Source organism: Heterocephalus glaber, unplaced genomic scaffold (genome assembly GCF_053883595.1).
Source record: "Heterocephalus glaber isolate CG9 unplaced genomic scaffold, H.glaber_assembly_v1.0 deba00001141, whole genome shotgun sequence".
NCBI classification, from domain to species: domain Eukaryota; kingdom Metazoa; phylum Chordata; class Mammalia; order Rodentia; family Bathyergidae; genus Heterocephalus; species Heterocephalus glaber.
Genome location: NW_028258201.1, coordinates 512,783 through 528,314, shown reverse-complemented (window position 1 = coordinate 528,314; position 15,532 = coordinate 512,783). Strand labels below are relative to the sequence as shown.

Here is a 15,532-nt window from a genome sequence, read left to right as displayed (position 1 = left end):
TCCCTGCCGTGAAGCTGGGCCGCACTATGTTCCCCAGGCTGGTCCCAAACTCCCAGGTACCAGGAATCCTCCATCTCACCCTCCAAAGTACCAGAGACTACAGGCACGAAGACCACACTGAGCTTCAACATTACTTCTACGCCAGGCATGGCGGCACACACACATCTGTAATCCCATCACTCAGGGAGGCTGAGGGCGGAGGATCACCAACTCTAAGCCCAGTATGTGCAATTTAGCAACTTTAGGCAAACCCTGTCTCAAAATAAAAAATAAAAGGGCTGGTGATGTAGCTCAGTGCAAAAGCCCTGGGTTCAATCCTCAATACAGAAAAAAGAAATTACCTTTAACAGAGCACCTGCCACTGGTGAATACTCAAAAACAATGTTAAATTCCACATCCACAGCTGTCTCTAAGGTAGTTATGGAAATGAGTCAGTTCCGTGCTGAGTAATTACCATCACTACAATATTTGTACATGGCCTCGCAGTTTAGAGTTCTTCACATGCACTGTTACCCAAGCCTCACCAGAGGCCCTGTGGGTCCCGGCTCCTCCCCAGTCGCTGTGCGGCGCGATGTGCCCTGCATGTGCGTGGCACGTGCTCGCGTGTCCTCGTGTGCCAGCGCGCGGGGCTGGGTCCAGACTGCTGAGCTCCTTTCTCGGCCGCTTCGGGGTGACCTGGCTCGAGCCGTTTCTCCGCACCCACACACTGTGAGTGCGCTTTCCGAGGAGCCCCCGACTTGACGGCCAGGTGTCCAGGGCAGAGCGTTCCTCCCTCCATTCCGCCCGATCTCCCCAGGACGGGGATGAACCATCCCTATCCCGCGCGCGCCCCTCGCACGGGCCACAGGCCTGGACACGTGCCTGCCCCGGGAGGAGCCCTTCCGCGGCGCTCAAGGCTCGCACGCAAAGGCAGCGCGGGAAGCCGGGGGCGCAGGCCAGGCCCCGCCCAAACCCTTGCCCAACCTTCGGAATTTCCAGCTGGCTCCAACCGCCGCCCCCTGCGGCGGGGGCGGAGTCCCGAGGCCCCGCCCCGCCCCTGCAGTACTTCAGCAGCCGGCGGGGCTCGCGAGCCCAGTGCTAGCCTCTTCGCGCCATGTGTCACTCTCGCAGCTCGCTCCCGACCGTGACCGGCCTGCGAGCCCCGGCCCCCGTGCCCTCCACCAGCCCGGGAATCCGGCGGGGCTCCGGCCCGGAGATCTTCACCTTCGATCCCCTGCCGGAGCCGGCAGCCTCCCCCGCCGGGCGCCTTAGCGCCTCCCGCGGGCACAGGAAGCGCAGCCGCCGGGTCCTGTACCCGCGAGCGGTGGGTGTCGCTGGGGCGCCGTCCGGGCCGCGGGGTCGCTGGACGTCGGGGTGACGACCTGATCTCCGCTGCCTTGTCTCCCGCAGGTCCGGCGCCAGCGGCCCGCCGAGGAGCCCAGCGCGGCAAAGAGGCTGCTGTTCCTCCTGCTCGCCGTCGTCTTCTGCCAGATCCTGACGGCGGAGGAGGGCACGCCGATGCCCCCAGCCCCGGAGGACGCGCCCGGCGCCGAGCCCCCCGCGCCGGCCCCCGCGGGCCTCCAGCCCTTCAACCTGACCGCGGAGCCCTCGGACTACGCGCTGGACCTCAGCGCCTTCCTCCAGCAGCATCCGGCCGCCTTCTGAGCCCGGCGCGGGGAGAACAGACGCCAGGTCGCTGGCGCCCGAGCGTATCCCACACTGGGACCCGGATCAGAGCGTTAACTTATTTCTCACTGCTCCTAGTTAATATTTATATGTATTTATGTCTCTTCCGCGGACGGAGGGCTGTATGTAATATTTATTTTAACTTATGCGCGGGCGCGCGATGCGCTCCCCACGCTATTAAGTGTAGATTTTTTTTTTGTACTGGGGATCGAACTCGGGACCTTGTGCTTTCAAGGCAGGCAGTGGAACCACTGAGCTAAATCTCCGGTCCTCCACGCTGACAGATCTGCGGGTCGCGGGCTCAGGCCGGCGCGCAGCCCACTTCGTAGCCCCGCGGATCTCCGGGGAGGGGCGGCGGGCGGGCGGCGGGCGGCGGGCGGGCCCCCCCCCCCAGTATGTTCCGTGAACACAAATAAACCTGTTTGCGCTGGCTGTCCTGTGTGTGTCCTTGCGAGCGCCGATCCCCTCCACCTCCAGGGACCGGCTGGGCCGCGCCCGGCCCGGGGTCCCCTCCCCGCAGCCCGGGCCCCGGGTGCGGTCGCGCGGCCCAACCCGACCGCCCTCGCCCTCTCCGCGCGCGCCCCGGGGAGGGGGAGGAGTGTGGGGGCGGGGCCCGGGGCGGACCCCGAGCGGCGCCTGCCGGGAAGGGGCGGGCGTCTGCAGGCGCTGGGCGCGGCCGGCGGGGGGCGGTGGCTGACGCGGGCTCTGCGGAGACCAGGCCGCGGGGGGCCCGCTATCGGAGTGAGGCTGCGCCGTGACCGCGCTGCGTCCGGGGGCCGGGTCTCGAAGAGCGCGGCGGGAGCGGCCTGACGGGAAGCGGGGACGCGCGGCGCCCCTTCCTCCGCCGCAGAGCGACGCTCTGCCAGCGCCTGCCTGAGCCATGTTTTTCACTTGTGGCCCCAACGAGGCCATGGTGGTCTCGGGTAAGTCTCCCTCCTGGCCCGCGACCCCCGGCCCTGCGCGCCAGGCTCGCAGCAGCGCCCTCCCCGCATCCGCCCGCAGGTTTCTGCCGGAGCCCCCCCGTCATGGTGGCCGGAGGCCGCGTCTTCGTCCTGCCCTGCGTCCAGAAGATCCAGAGGTAGGGAGGCGAGGGCGGCCCCGGTGCGCTCTCCCCGCTGTTTCCCACCGGCCGTGCCTTCTGTTCCCCCAGGATCTCTCTCAACACCCTGACCCTCAACGTCAAGAGCGAGAAGGTGTACACCCGCCACGGGGTGCCCATCTCTGTCACGGGCATCGCCCAGGTGAGCCCCAGGCCCAGTCCACCCCGCGTCCCGAGCCTTGGGAACCCTGACCGGCCTTCTCCAGCGCCCACCCCAGGCTGGCGGCTCCTCCTCCTCACTCTCTGAGAGAAGAAGCTGCTCTTCGAGGCCCCCTTCGCTCCCGGGGCCCCTGACACTTCCACTGGCGTTCCGGGTCCCTACTCGGGCTGCAGGTGAAGATCCAGGGGCAGAACAAGGAGATGCTGGCGGCTGCTTGCCAGATGTTCCTGGGAAAGACAGAGGCCGAGATCGCCCACATAGCCCTGGAGACGCTGGAGGGCCACCAGAGGGCCATCATGGCACACATGACCGTGGAGGTGGGTCCCCGGAGGATCCCCACGGGAGTCTGCAGGGGTGGGGTTCAGGCCCAGGGGTCTGCGAGTCAGTGGAGCTGAGCGCTGAGAGCCCTCTCCCCTGCCCTGGTGTCTCAGGAGATCTACAAGGACAGGCAGAAGTTCTCTGAGCAGGTCTTCAAGGTGGCCTCCTCCGACCTGGTCAACATGGGCATCAGCGTGGTGAGCTACACACTGAAGGACATTCACGACGACCAGGTGAGACCAGGTCCCCGCCGGTGCCTGCTGCCCTCTCCCACCTCTTAGGCCCACAGGACTCTGGCTTCTGCTCCTCTCCCACAGGACTATTTGCACTCTTTGGGGAAAGCTCGAACAGCACAAGTCCAGAAAGATGCTCGGATTGGGGAAGCTGAGGCCAAGAGAGATGCGGGGATTCGGGTGAGATGGGTGATCACAGGTGCGCTGGCCACCTGTGGGGAGGGCAGGGAAGGGCACAGCTGGGCGGCTAAGTTGGCCCGGAAATGGAGGAGCCCTGACGGGGAGGCAGGAAGGCTAGGGGAGCAGGCTCAGCAGCCGCTGCGGCTTCCTCCACCTTGACTTCCTGCCCAAACCCCATGGACAGGAGGCGAAGGCCAAGCAGGAAAAGGTCTCTGCTCAGTACCTCAGTGAGATTGAGATGGCCAAGGCACAGAGGGACTACGAGCTGAAGAAGGCTGCATATGACATCGAGGTCAACACCCGCCGTGCTCAGGCTGACCTGGCCTATCAGCTTCAGGTAAGGCCGAACAGCGGGCAGGCGGCCATGCTGCCAAGTGCCCCATCCCCAGCCTCTTAGGCCACCTCTGTTTCTTTTTCTTTTTTTTTTTTTTCTTCATTTTTATTTATTTATTATTATTTTTTTTTTTGGTACCGGGGATCAAACTCGGGTCCTTGCGCTTGCAAGGCAAGCGACGGAACCACTGAGCTAAATCCCCAGCCCCACCTCTGTTTCTCCTGTTCGGTGAGCTTGTTCTGGTTCTCCATTTCTTTCTGTTGCTGTTCTCCATTTCTGACCTGCCTCTCCCATGTAAGGAGAGACATCAATAACAAAAAATGTAGCCAAGCATGACAGAGCATATCTATAATCCCAGCAGCCTGGAAGGCTGAGGCAGGAGGATCATGAGTTCAAGGTCAGCCTGACCTACACAGAGAGTTCCTATCTCGATACTCAAAAATCAAACAAAGAAACAAAACCCAGCCACCCCAGTGGCTCCCAAGCATGGTGCTCTGTGCTATCCAGAGGCCATCAGCACAAGAGGTAGTGATCTGCCTTATGGAGAAAGTATGTGCATCAGATGAGCTCTGTTTAGCCATGAATTGAAGGCTGTCAGCCAGAGGTCTGTTTTAGTGAACCAACCATATTACATAAGCTCTCTCTAAACAGAAACACACAATACAAGGTCATATACTGACTGGTTGATAAATATGTTATGACCAGAGCTTCACAGGAACCTGACCATGTATTTCCCTCTGGAACAAAATAAGTATTAGCCAGGTGTGCTAGTGAATTCCTATAATCCCAGAACTCTGGGAGGCTGAGGCAGGAGGATTGCAAGTCCAGCCTGAAAAAAAAAAAAGTGGGGATGTGTGAAGGCCCTGGGTTCAGTCCCCAGTACAGGGGAGGTGAGGGAGCCCTGAGGTTCCAGTTCAGACAGAACTGAATCAGGATGTGTAATTTAACAAGATCCTCAGGTCACTTGTATGTACACTAGAGCATTACTAGAATGAAAACCACTAGCTTTTGGGGAAACTGGATAAAGTTCTTGTGTAGTCAGCTTTCTGTCACTAGAACACAGTACTTGAGGTAATTAGAGATTGAAATAGAAAAGGCTTATTGTGGTTTTTGGTCGAGCCATGCTTCCAGTGCATTGCAGAGCAGCTGAGCTCGTGAGCAGGAAAGGAGAACAGCAAGGAAGGCCAAGTGCCTCAGTCCTCTTCAGGCCAGGCCCCACGACACAGGGCCCTCTTGTCTCTCTACAGTTCCATCACTCCCGGTAGCACAGCCTTGGGGACCAAGACATTACACTGTGGTCCTGTGGGGTTGACTAGTCCAAACCCGAGTGGTTTTAGCCTTCTCACCATAGCTTTCCTTCCCTGTAAGTCAAAGGATTGGACTGGGGGCGCTCTGTTCAGCTTTTTTTTTTTTTTTTGAGACAGAGACTTGCTCTGTAATTCAGGCTGGCCTTGAACTCACTATGTAGCCCAGGCAGGTCTCAAACTGTCCGAAGTCCTCATCCCTCAGCCTCCCAAAGTGCTAGGATCACAGGCGTGCTCCATCACACCTGGCTGTTTCTTCTCTTTTGCCACAGACATCTAGACTGATCGCCATAAAAGTGCAGACAGAAAAAAAAAGGGTCGGGGGCTTAGCTCAGTGGTTCCGCCACCTGCCTCGAAAGCACAAGGTCCCAAGTTCCATCCCTGGAACCAAAAAAAAAAAAAGTGCAGACAGGCTGGGGCACCTCTCCCTGAATGTTCTCTAATAGCTTTCCATTGTGCTTGGAAATCTGTGGCCTCGGCCTTGGGTCCTCTTTACTTCAGCTTCCCACATAGCTGGCAATACAGTCATGCACACAGCACCTGGCTTTATTGGTTGTTTCCTGTGTTACAGGGTAAGCTCCACCAGAGCAAGGATCTTTTGTGTATCAGTCATAATTAACCCTCACATCCAAAACAAGCTCTGGCACATAGTAGGCACAAAACAGATATTTGATAATGAATCCTTGTTTTGTGAGTACTGGAATGGTGCCTGGTACATAATACACTTTTAAAAGCTGAACAGAGCCAGGCATGGTGGTGCACCCCTGAAATCTCAGCACTCAGGAGGCTGAGGCAGGAGAATCCCCGGAAGTTCCAATCCAGCCTGGCCTCCATAGTGAGTTCAGGCCAGCCTGGGCTCCGTAGTGGGTTCAGGGCCAACCTGAGACCCTGTCTCAACTATACCATGTCCACTGTACCGTGCTGCTCTGCAGGAGAAAAAGCTTAAGCCTAGCATGGTGCCACACACCTGTAATCCCAGCTGCTTGAGAGGCTGAGGGAGGAAGATCTCTAGTTTAAGGCCAGCCTGGTCAATTTAGTGAGACCTTGTCTGAAGTTTTTAAAACACAGTGGACCCTTGACTGAGCGATTTCTGAGGGGTGGTTGTAATTCAAGTTGGTTGTAAGTCAATATAGCTGAGATCTGGATGTTTACCTGGGTACACACTATAGATAGCGAGAGGCAGATGAATCCTCCATTAACCTAATTAACCAAGTTGTTCATATGTCAGCTGGGTTGTAACTTGAGGGTCCACTGAATTTTTTTTTTTTTTTGGAAAGGGCTGGGGATGTAGCTTAGCAGTGAAGCACTTGCCCAGCATACACGAGACCCTGGGTTCAGTTCCTGGCACCAAAGGAAGAAAAAAAAGGGGGAAAGTCATTAAGAGTTTGCATTCAGAAAATCAAAACAGAACAAAAACAAAAGCACAAAGAAACTCACAAGAGGCAGAAATAGAAAACAAAACTCACATTGGAAAAGAAATTCTAAAAAATTTCCCAGAATATGTTTTAAAATGGAAAAATTAGGGCCGGGGATTTAGCTCAGTGGTGCTGCACCTGCCTCACAAGTGCAAGATCCTGAATTTAATCCCTAGTACTGAAAAAGAAGAAAAATTAGTAAAGATAAAAAATACTAGAGGGGCTAGGGATGCAGCTCAGAAGGTGGAGGCTTTGCCTCGCCTGTGCAAGGCTCTGGGTTTGATCCCCAGCACTGAGAAAAAAAATCAAATCCAAAAAATTCCAGGAAAGAACAGATCTCAAAACAAAAGGCTAGGCAGCCAGATTCTTCAGACTTCTGAGGAAGCCAGAAAACTGAGCAGCCACACCCGTAACACGTGCACTCATTCAGGGAGAAAGATTAATCCCAGAGATGCAGGATTGGAAAAAATGACTTTTCGGGCTCTGCGGGAGCCACTGAGGTAAATTTCACCACACCAGACAGGAAGCAGGGGAGGGAGGGAGGGAGGAGCGGATCCTGCGGCCGGCCAGCCGTCAGTGTGGGGCAGATTTGGAAGGTTGGAGACAGCACAGGTGGCCACACCTGGAGCAGACCGGCAAAGGCACAGCCCTTGGAGCTGACGTGCTGCTGAGTTTGAGCAGTGGGGCAGCGGAGCTGTGTTCCTTGCCTGTCACCTCTTCACTGTCCTGGCCGGAGCTTTCTGATCCCTGAACAACTCTGGGAAATAAGAACGAAATTTAGCGTGGCGGTGGCCTGCAATTCCAGCTCTCTGGGAGGCTGAGACAGGCTGAGCACAGCCTGAACAGTGTAGCAATTTAGCGAGACCCTGTCTCAAAGCAAAAAATAAAAATGGCTGGGGATGTGGCTCTGTGCAAAGACCCTGGGTTCCATTCCCAGCACCACAAATCAATAAATACTTGAAGTCTGGCTAAATAAGCAGAATCCAGTAGTGACGGCGCGCTGCTCCCAGGCATTGCTTCCAGCCCGGTGGGGGGACGAGGTGGACAAAGCCCTGCTTCTCACTGTACACTTTTTCCCTGTGAATTTGTACTGTGTGCAGAAGGTAAAAATTAAAAGCCATCTTTCCGGGCCCGTGCTCAGTGCTCAGGGCTGGGGTGAAGGCTACTAGCCCCAAGGCCCTGACGCCCGCGCCCGTGCCCGCCCCCAGGTGGCCAAGACCAAGCAGCAGATCGAGGAGCAGCGCGTGCAGGTGCAGGTGGTGGAGCGCGCCCAGCAGGTGGCGCTGCAGGAGCAGGAGATCGCGCGCCGCGAGAAGGAGCTGGAGGCCCGGGTGCGCAAACCCGCGGAGGCCGAGCGCTACCGGCTGGAGCGCCTCGCCGAAGCCGAGAAGTGAGCGCCCCGGCGCGCGGGCACGGGGCCTCTGATCCCGGGACAGGGCAGCCCTCACCCCTGCGCCTCTCTCTTGCCCAGGTCCCAGCTGATCATGCAGGCGGAGGCCGACGCCGAGTCCGTGCGGGTGAGGCGCTGGCTCTGCGCAGCGCGTGGAGGGAGGGCGTTTGCGGGTTGCTGATTGGACTGCTTTTCTTTCTTTTTCTTTTCTTGTTTTTGGCACAAGGGATTGAACTCCGGACCTTGCGCTTGCGAGGCAGGCGCGGCGCCACTGCGCTACATCCCCGGCCCCCAGATTGGGTTTCTTTTTGAGACAGGGTCTCCCTATGTAGTTCAGGTGGCTTTGAACTCACGATGTAACTCAGACTGGCCTCAAACTCACAGCGGTCTGCCTGCCTCAGCCTCCCAAGTGCTGGGATCACAGGCACACGCCACACGCCTGGCTTGAACTGGGGCTTCTTCATTCTTCCCATTCCCACAAGCACCCTCTCCCCTCCTCAGATGCGCGGGGAAGCCGAGGCCTTCGCCATCGGGGCCAGAGCCCGCGCCGAGGCCGAGCAGATGGCCAAGAAGGCAGAAGCCTTCCAGCTGTACCAGGAGGCTGCGCAGCTGGACATGCTGCTGGAGAAACTGCCTCAGGTCGGGCTGGTGCGGCCAGGGGAGAGGAGGCACTGGAACGGGGGGCTGAGCGGTGGGAACCCCCAGCCAGGCCCGGGTGAGGGAGGGTCAGCAGGCCGGCCAGGGGCGCTCAGCCGGACCTGCCCTCCACCAGGTGGCAGAAGAGATCAGCGGCCCCCTGACTTCGGCCAAGAAGATCACACTGGTGTCCAGCGGGGGCGGAGCCATGGGGGCAGCCAAGGTGACTGGGGAGGTGCTGGACATCCTGAGCTGCCTGCCCGAGAGCGTGGAGAGACTCACAGGCGTCAGCATCGCCCAGGTGAGGCCGGGGCGCGTGCTGAGCACCTGGATCACAGGATGCGTCGGCCCACCCCTCCCCACCCCCAGCAGTGCCGGGAGGCCTGGGCCACTGGGTTAATTGCCTTCTGTGCACCGAAGATGGCTTTTGTTTCAAATCTAATTAGCTTTAGAGCATGTAGTTTACAAAGTAAGGAAAGTACTAGCACGGCATGGTGGCACACACTTGTGATCCTAGCACTCGGGAGGCTGAGACAGGAGAATCACTGTGAGCCTGGGGGCAGCCTGGGCTACGTACTGTTTAGGGGAAAGGGGCTGAGTCGGGCACCAGAGGGAAGCCTCTAGAGTTGCATGGTCCTAGTGGGGGCTGACAGGGGGGGCCCCTACTACTCAGGGTGTCACCTTCTCTTGACTTCCGCCAGGTGAACAACAAGCCTTTGAGGATGGCCTGAGCCCTCAGCCCTCACCGGTGCCGCCTTGGGGACCTGTCACCTGCATGGCCCCGCTGTTGCATGCACCCCAGTGACCCCTGTAGCATGTTGTTTGAAAGGGGTCCCTCATTGCTCCTTGCCAAGTAGCCTGTGCCTTGCCTGGGGTGGGGCTGCTCCCTGCAGACCCACACTGCCTTGACCGCCACCCCAGGTGCTGTGCCAGGTGTGCCAGCCCCGTGCCACCCCATCCTGAATTTAAGTTCCTCACTAAATCAGTCTGTAGTCTCTTGTCTGATCCATTCCTGACCGAGATGGAAGACAGTCAAGGTTCCTGCAAATAAACTGCTGTTAGCAAGCTCTGATACTTATGAAAGGTAATAAAACCGAACCAATTCAAAGTGAACGCTCCAGTGTGGCCCCCTTACATCCAACAGCCTTTCTAGACTTCGAGAAAAACATTTTCTGTACACCATGCAGATCTGTAGAGTTCATTTTTCCCCAAAATCTGGCTGTAATCAGAAAAGTAGGCTATGGTAAAAATGCTGAGAACTGCATTCTTAGTTACTGAAATTATGGCCATGTGACAATGCCAAATACAGCCTCCCCTGATGTCCAGGAGAATAGCTCTAGGATCCCAATACCAGGATCCACAGGTTCTCAAATCCCTCGTACAAAACGGTGTAGTATTGGCACATAACCTGGATGCATCCCCTTAAATCACCTTGGCCAGGACTGGTAGCACAGCCTGGAATCCTAGCACTGTGAGAGGTTAAGGCAGGTTACCTGAGTTGAAGGCCAACCTGAACTACATAGTGAGGCCATTTCCTTTATCATGCTGCTGAGCATTCAACCCGGGCCTGTTTTTGCACACTAAGCAAGTGTTTTGCCCGAGTCCTCCACGCCCACCTTTGCCACCTGCTCAGCTTGCTTTGATGTGGCGGCCTAATGAAGACGCTAGAATACCTGACACTCTGCACCTTAAGCATGAAATTAAGGTTCCTTGGGTGGGATTTCCTGTTGGATCTTTCGGCCTCAGCAGAGCCCATAGGAGCTCAGAAACCCAAAGGGATCCTGGAGGGGCCACACCCCAGAACATAGCACAACAGTGATTCTCAGCCCTGACCCTTCAAGGTCAATCTAGAGCTCGTACACTGGAGGCAGGTATGGTGGTATAGGAACTAACTCCAACACTCAAAAGGCTGAGGGCAGAGGGTCCCCAAGTTCAAGGCCAGGCTGCACTGCCCAGCAAACTCCCAGATGCAGCTAATGCACTGTGACATTCTCTGGGGGCGTCTTCCACCCTGAGAACCTGCACCTGAGCAGGAGCCTATCCAGGTGACTAAGACTTGGCTGGTCCTGAAGGGCGGGGCGACTGGGGTGCAGGGTCTAAGACACTAAGAGGCTGTTCAGTTTTCAGCAGAGTGTTGTAACTGAACTTAGGCCCCAGCCCTGAACCTGCAATCTCCCCTCAATGAGCACACATTTTGCAACTGGTTTTTTGAATTCCCATTTATTTTTGGCTCTTGGGGCAATGTTGTCTTTTCAATATGAAAAAAAGCAAGTTCAACACAAAATAGAAATCTGAGTGGAGGACAGGACAAAAATCAAGAGTGGGGGAAATAGCAAGAGATGAGATATGTAAAGAGGGGGGCTTCCTTGGCCATCTGGGGAGTGACCCGGACAGGAAGGTGGCCATGTGCACCTTGCACGACTCGCATGCTCCATGGGGATGGGAAGGCTTCCCGGAGGCTTAGGGGCACCGGCAGGCTTCCCCTCCAAAGGGAAAGGGGAGCTCTGGACAGCCAAGAGGGAGGTAAGTGGAGAGAATACTGTTCACCCCTCTTGAAGCTGAGACAGGGACTAAATGGACGTGGAAGCGGGGACTCCCCCCTTCCCACACTGCCCCAGAATGGAAACGCCATCCTTCTCGTACTGACCTCTACTGTACCTTTCCCTTGGTCTCAGGATGGTGGACGTTATATGGGTTTTCAGCACCTGACTGGTTCTAAATGAGAATTATTCTGAAGTCAGATATATTAACTGGACAGTGAGAAGTGGGTGCCAGCAGAAAATACAAGCTCACCTACAATGACAGAAATCTAGCACTGCCAGAGCAGAGAGAAAGAGGAGACATCCAACAAACAAGTATTTATTGAGTGCCTACTCTGTGCCAGGCGCTGTTCTACACCCCCCAAAACAAAGAGGCAGCAAACAAATGGTGAAGGTAAGGGGCAGGTGAGGGGCCTGAGGTGAGGGGACTCCGGCCTAGGCCTCCTCTTCGGCCTCCTCCCCGAAATCCTCTTCCTCCTCGGCCGTGGCGTCCTGGTACTGCTGGTACTCGGACACCAGGTCGTTCATGTTGCTCTCGGCCTCGGTGAACTCCATCTCGTCCATGCCCTCGCCCGTGTACCAGTGCAGGAAGGCCTTGCGCCGGAACATGGCCGTGAACTGCTCCGAGATGCGCTTGAACAGCTCCTGGATGGCCGTGCTGTTGCCAATGAAGGTCACGGCCATCTTCAGGCCGCGGGGCGGGATGTCGCACACGGCCGTCTTCACGTTGTTGGGGATCCACTCCACGAAGTAGCTGCTGTTCTTGTTCTGCACATTCAGCATCTGCTCGTCCACCTCCTTCATGGACATGCGGCCCCGGAAGACGGCAGCCACGGTCAGGTAGCGGCCGTGGCGCGGGTCACAGGCGGCCATCATGTTCTTGGCATCGAAGACCTGCTGGGTGAGCTCAGGCACCGTGAGGGCGCGGTACTGCTGGCTTCCTCGGCTGGTGAGGGGCGCAAAGCCAGGCATGAAGAAGTGGAGACGCGGGAAGGGCACCATGTTGACAGCCAGCTTGCGGAGGTCGGCATTGAGCTGGCCGGGGAAGCGCAGGCAGGTGGTGACGCCGCTCATGGTGGCAGAGACGAGGTGGTTGAGGTCCCCATAGGTGGGTGTGGTCAGCTTGAGGGTGCGGAAGCAGATGTCGTACAGCGCCTCGTTGTCAATGCAGTAGGTCTCGTCGGTGTTCTCCACCAGCTGGTGCACGGAGAGGGTGGCGTTGTAGGGCTCGACCACGGTGTCGGACACTTTGGGCGAGGGCACCACACTGAAGGTGTTCATGATGCGGTCGGGGTACTCCTCGCGGATCTTGCTGATAAGCAGGGTGCCCATGCCGGAGCCTGTGCCGCCCCCCAGCGAGTGGGTCAGCTGGAAGCCCTGCAGGCAGTCGCAACTCTCTGCCTCCTTCCGCACCACGTCCAGGACTGAGTCCACCAGCTCAGCCCCCTCTGTGTAGTGGCCCTTCGCCCAGTTGTTGCCTGCCCCAGACTGACCTGGAACAGGATCAGGAGGAAAGCTCAGTGTGTGACGCGTGGAAGAGACACACTCCTTCTACCCTTCAAACTCTGCAACAAACCCGGACAGCCTCCATTCTCACCCCCATTCCAGAACACAGCCCGGAAAAGCTCTGGCCCAATAATCTCCTAATTTCTACTATCTCCTCACCCCCAAATAAGGTGAATCACATTCTCCATTATACCGTTTGTAGAACTCACCAAAAACAAAGTTGTCTGGTCTGAAGATCTGGCCAAAAGGACCAGAGCGAACAGAGTCCATGGTCCCAGGTTCCAGATCCACCAAAATAGCGCGAGGAACGTACTTGCCACCTACAGTAATCAAGCAGACGTGTGAAGGCCGGCTGCGGAAAAGGTTAAGTAAATCCGGGTGGGAGGGAGCTGCACACCCCACCGTGCGATCCCGTGCTCTGCCAGCGGGCGGCAGCAGACAGCCACTGACCTCCACCCACTCACCTCCCCCAAAAGCAAAGGACAGCGATTCGCTCAAACAGGAAAACGGACCCCAAGAATGCAAAAGGACCTCGCATAAAAGCGGGAGAGGAAGTGGGAACCGAGCCCCCCCCCCCGCTCTTGCCCTGACCTGTGGCTTCATTGTAGTACACGGAAATTCGGTCCAGCTGCAGGTCACTGTCCCCGTGGTAGGTCCCGGTGGGGTCGATGCCGTGCTCATCGCTGATCACCTCCCAGAACTGCGGCGAGCGGGGCCCAATGAGCCCTCAGCGGCCAACCGCACCGCCTGCCCACCTCCACCTGTGTCTCGGGGCCTGGCTCCGCGCTGTGCCCGCCACGCCCTTCCCCTGGCACACAGGCGAAAGCTGCAGCTTCCGCTGCACCGGACGCCATCGTATGTGCCGCAGGTAGAGCTGGCTCAGCAGGCCTCCCGACCACCAGCGACCAGCTCGGCGCACAAAGGGCGTGGGGCAGAGCGCCCGCCCGCCCCCACCACCACGTGACTGCGGCGCAGGCGCACGCGGCCCGGGCCGCCATTCCCGCGGGGGGGGCGGAGCCCGCGCGCCCCTGCCGGCCGCATTGTCCGCGCGCCGGGCTGCTGGCCCCGCCCCCGGGCCCGCCCGGCTGCCTCCACGTAGCGGCCGGCCGTACTTCCTCACCGCTACACTGTAACCGCGCGTAAAAAAAGAAAGTCCCCGGCCTCGGAATTTGCTCCCTTCCCCAGCTTTCCCCGCGGCTAGCTTTCTCCCACTTCGAGGGGGAAGGGACCCACCAAAGAGCTCACACACACACACACACACACACACACCGCCGCCGCCGGTCTTCTTCCCTATTCTCGCTCTAAATCGGCCCTCTTAAGGAGCAACCCACCTCTAACCCTTCGCGCCACAGCGCCACAAAGGGCTGCGGGAACGACCCTGGGACCTGAGGCCGCGCGGGGCTCCCCGATCCTTTGTGCGCGTGAGGCGCCCGCGCCCCGACCTCGCCCCTCCTCCTCCGCTGTGCGCCCCACACCCGGCCAGGCAGGTCAAGGGTGCACACGGGGCCCCGCTCGTTTGGTCTCGGGCAGCTCCTTCCCGGCCTGGGGCCGTTAGGAAGCCCGCCCTTTGGCCAAGATCTTACAGATCCTCGGTCTCCCCGTGCCCCGAACCGCACAAGTCCTTGTATAGTTCCCTAAAACGTGCTGCCGAGAATTTCCCATTGTTCAAGACCAAGTGCAAGCTACAAATGGTTATTATGTTCACATGTGAAAAACTTTGGGTGGGGTGGATGGAAAGCAAAGCTTAAGGATGGACTGCAAACGCCCCACAATTCCTACTTGAATCTGGGTTTCTCACTGCAACAGAAAATATAATGAAAGAGGCTTTTGTCTTACCTTGGCACCGATCTGGTTGCCACATTGACCGGCCTGGATGTGCACGATTTCCCTCATGGTTAAAATTAACTACTTTTGCTCGCCTCCAGGAATGTACAGAGCAAGAAAATATGTGGGCTTTTTTCCTTTGCTGGTCGCGAGCTGGAAGAATGGAACGTGCGCCGGAGGCTGGAGCAGCGAGATCCGAACACGACGGCAGGAAGATTCTGAGAGGCAGAGCTCAGGGGAGGGCCCAGGAGGGAAGGCGGGCAGGGCGGGGCGCGCATGCGCGGGGCTGGGAGGCGGGAGATAGGCGCCCGCGCCCAGGTCGGCAGACAAAGCCTCACCGAGCCCGGCTTTAATTGGTCAGCGCTGGTCATGTACCAGGCGCCCATTGGTTGCTGCGCAGCGGATGAACGCAGTCCTCTCTGGGAGTCGTAGTCCTCTATTGTTGTCCCCGCTGTAAAATGAATTTAGGAATGGGTGGGGTGGGTACTGGGTTTTTTCTTTTTTGTCGCTTTATTTTTTAATGAAAAATGACCATAGAGAAAATTTTCTCTATGTGGGAGTTCTTTTTTCTAATTTACAAAAACAAAATAGATTGGGGGGGATGCAGGAATTGGGCAGTCTGGGGTGCCGGGAGTTGGGAGGTGGGGTAGGCACGCCCTGAAAGCTCCCGGCTGCGGTAGCTCTCCGGAGAACAGTACAGCTTAGCTCGGCGAAAATGTGGTACCCTGCTCTGGTCACAACATCCGCTCCTTTGTTGACCCACGGCAAGAACTGCAGTAGAGTGGATCCCCTAGATACCTCAGAAAGAAGGAAGGGATTGTCCTCCAATTTCCTTGGTGGTTTTCAAGTTACACTGTCTCAAAAGAGAAAATTGCCGCAAGGAGTTTTCAGAATAGAGACTTCCGTAGGGTCTGTTCAAAAAATGAGT

At 57.5% G+C, this 15,532-nt stretch overlaps 3 protein-coding genes across 4 annotated transcripts; 2 read left to right on the top strand and 1 right to left on the bottom strand.

The window, feature by feature from the left end:
* The first annotated feature begins 1,061 nt into the window (after nucleotides 1-1,061).
* Nucleotides 1,062-2,097, top strand: Ier3 (immediate early response 3). Its single transcript, XM_004847061.4, has 2 exons — nucleotides 1,062-1,303; nucleotides 1,390-2,097. The coding sequence occupies exons 1-2, from the start codon at nucleotides 1,094-1,096 to the stop codon at nucleotides 1,642-1,644; spliced, it is 465 nt and encodes a 154-aa protein (XP_004847118.1). The 5' UTR covers nucleotides 1,062-1,093; the 3' UTR covers nucleotides 1,645-2,097.
* Nucleotides 2,098-2,316: 219 nt separating this feature from the next.
* Flot1 (flotillin 1) lies at nucleotides 2,317-12,768 on the top strand. 2 transcript variants are annotated; one of them, XM_004847062.3, is made up of 12 exons: nucleotides 2,317-2,588; nucleotides 2,668-2,743; nucleotides 2,816-2,906; nucleotides 3,098-3,241; nucleotides 3,356-3,475; nucleotides 3,560-3,655; nucleotides 3,840-3,992; nucleotides 7,917-8,098; nucleotides 8,180-8,225; nucleotides 8,600-8,737; nucleotides 8,871-9,035; nucleotides 9,436-12,768. In XM_004847062.3, the coding sequence occupies exons 1-12, from the start codon at nucleotides 2,546-2,548 to the stop codon at nucleotides 9,463-9,465; spliced, it is 1,284 nt and encodes a 427-aa protein (XP_004847119.1). In that variant the 5' UTR covers nucleotides 2,317-2,545; the 3' UTR covers nucleotides 9,466-12,768. The 2 variants fall into 2 exon arrangements, with proteins under 2 accessions (XP_004847119.1, XP_004847120.1); XM_004847063.3 differs by lacking the exon at nucleotides 2,668-2,743 and having other exon boundaries at nucleotides 2,343-2,588.
* On the bottom strand, nucleotides 11,578-14,846 carry Tubb (tubulin beta class I). The gene is made up of 4 exons (XM_004847066.3): nucleotides 14,617-14,846; nucleotides 13,372-13,480; nucleotides 12,990-13,100; nucleotides 11,578-12,767 (listed from the first exon to the last, which is right to left on the bottom strand). Exons 1-4 carry the CDS (start codon nucleotides 14,671-14,673, stop codon nucleotides 11,710-11,712), a joined length of 1,335 nt encoding a protein of 444 aa, XP_004847123.1. The 5' UTR covers nucleotides 14,674-14,846; the 3' UTR covers nucleotides 11,578-11,709.
* Nucleotides 14,847-15,532: the final 686 nt, after the last annotated feature.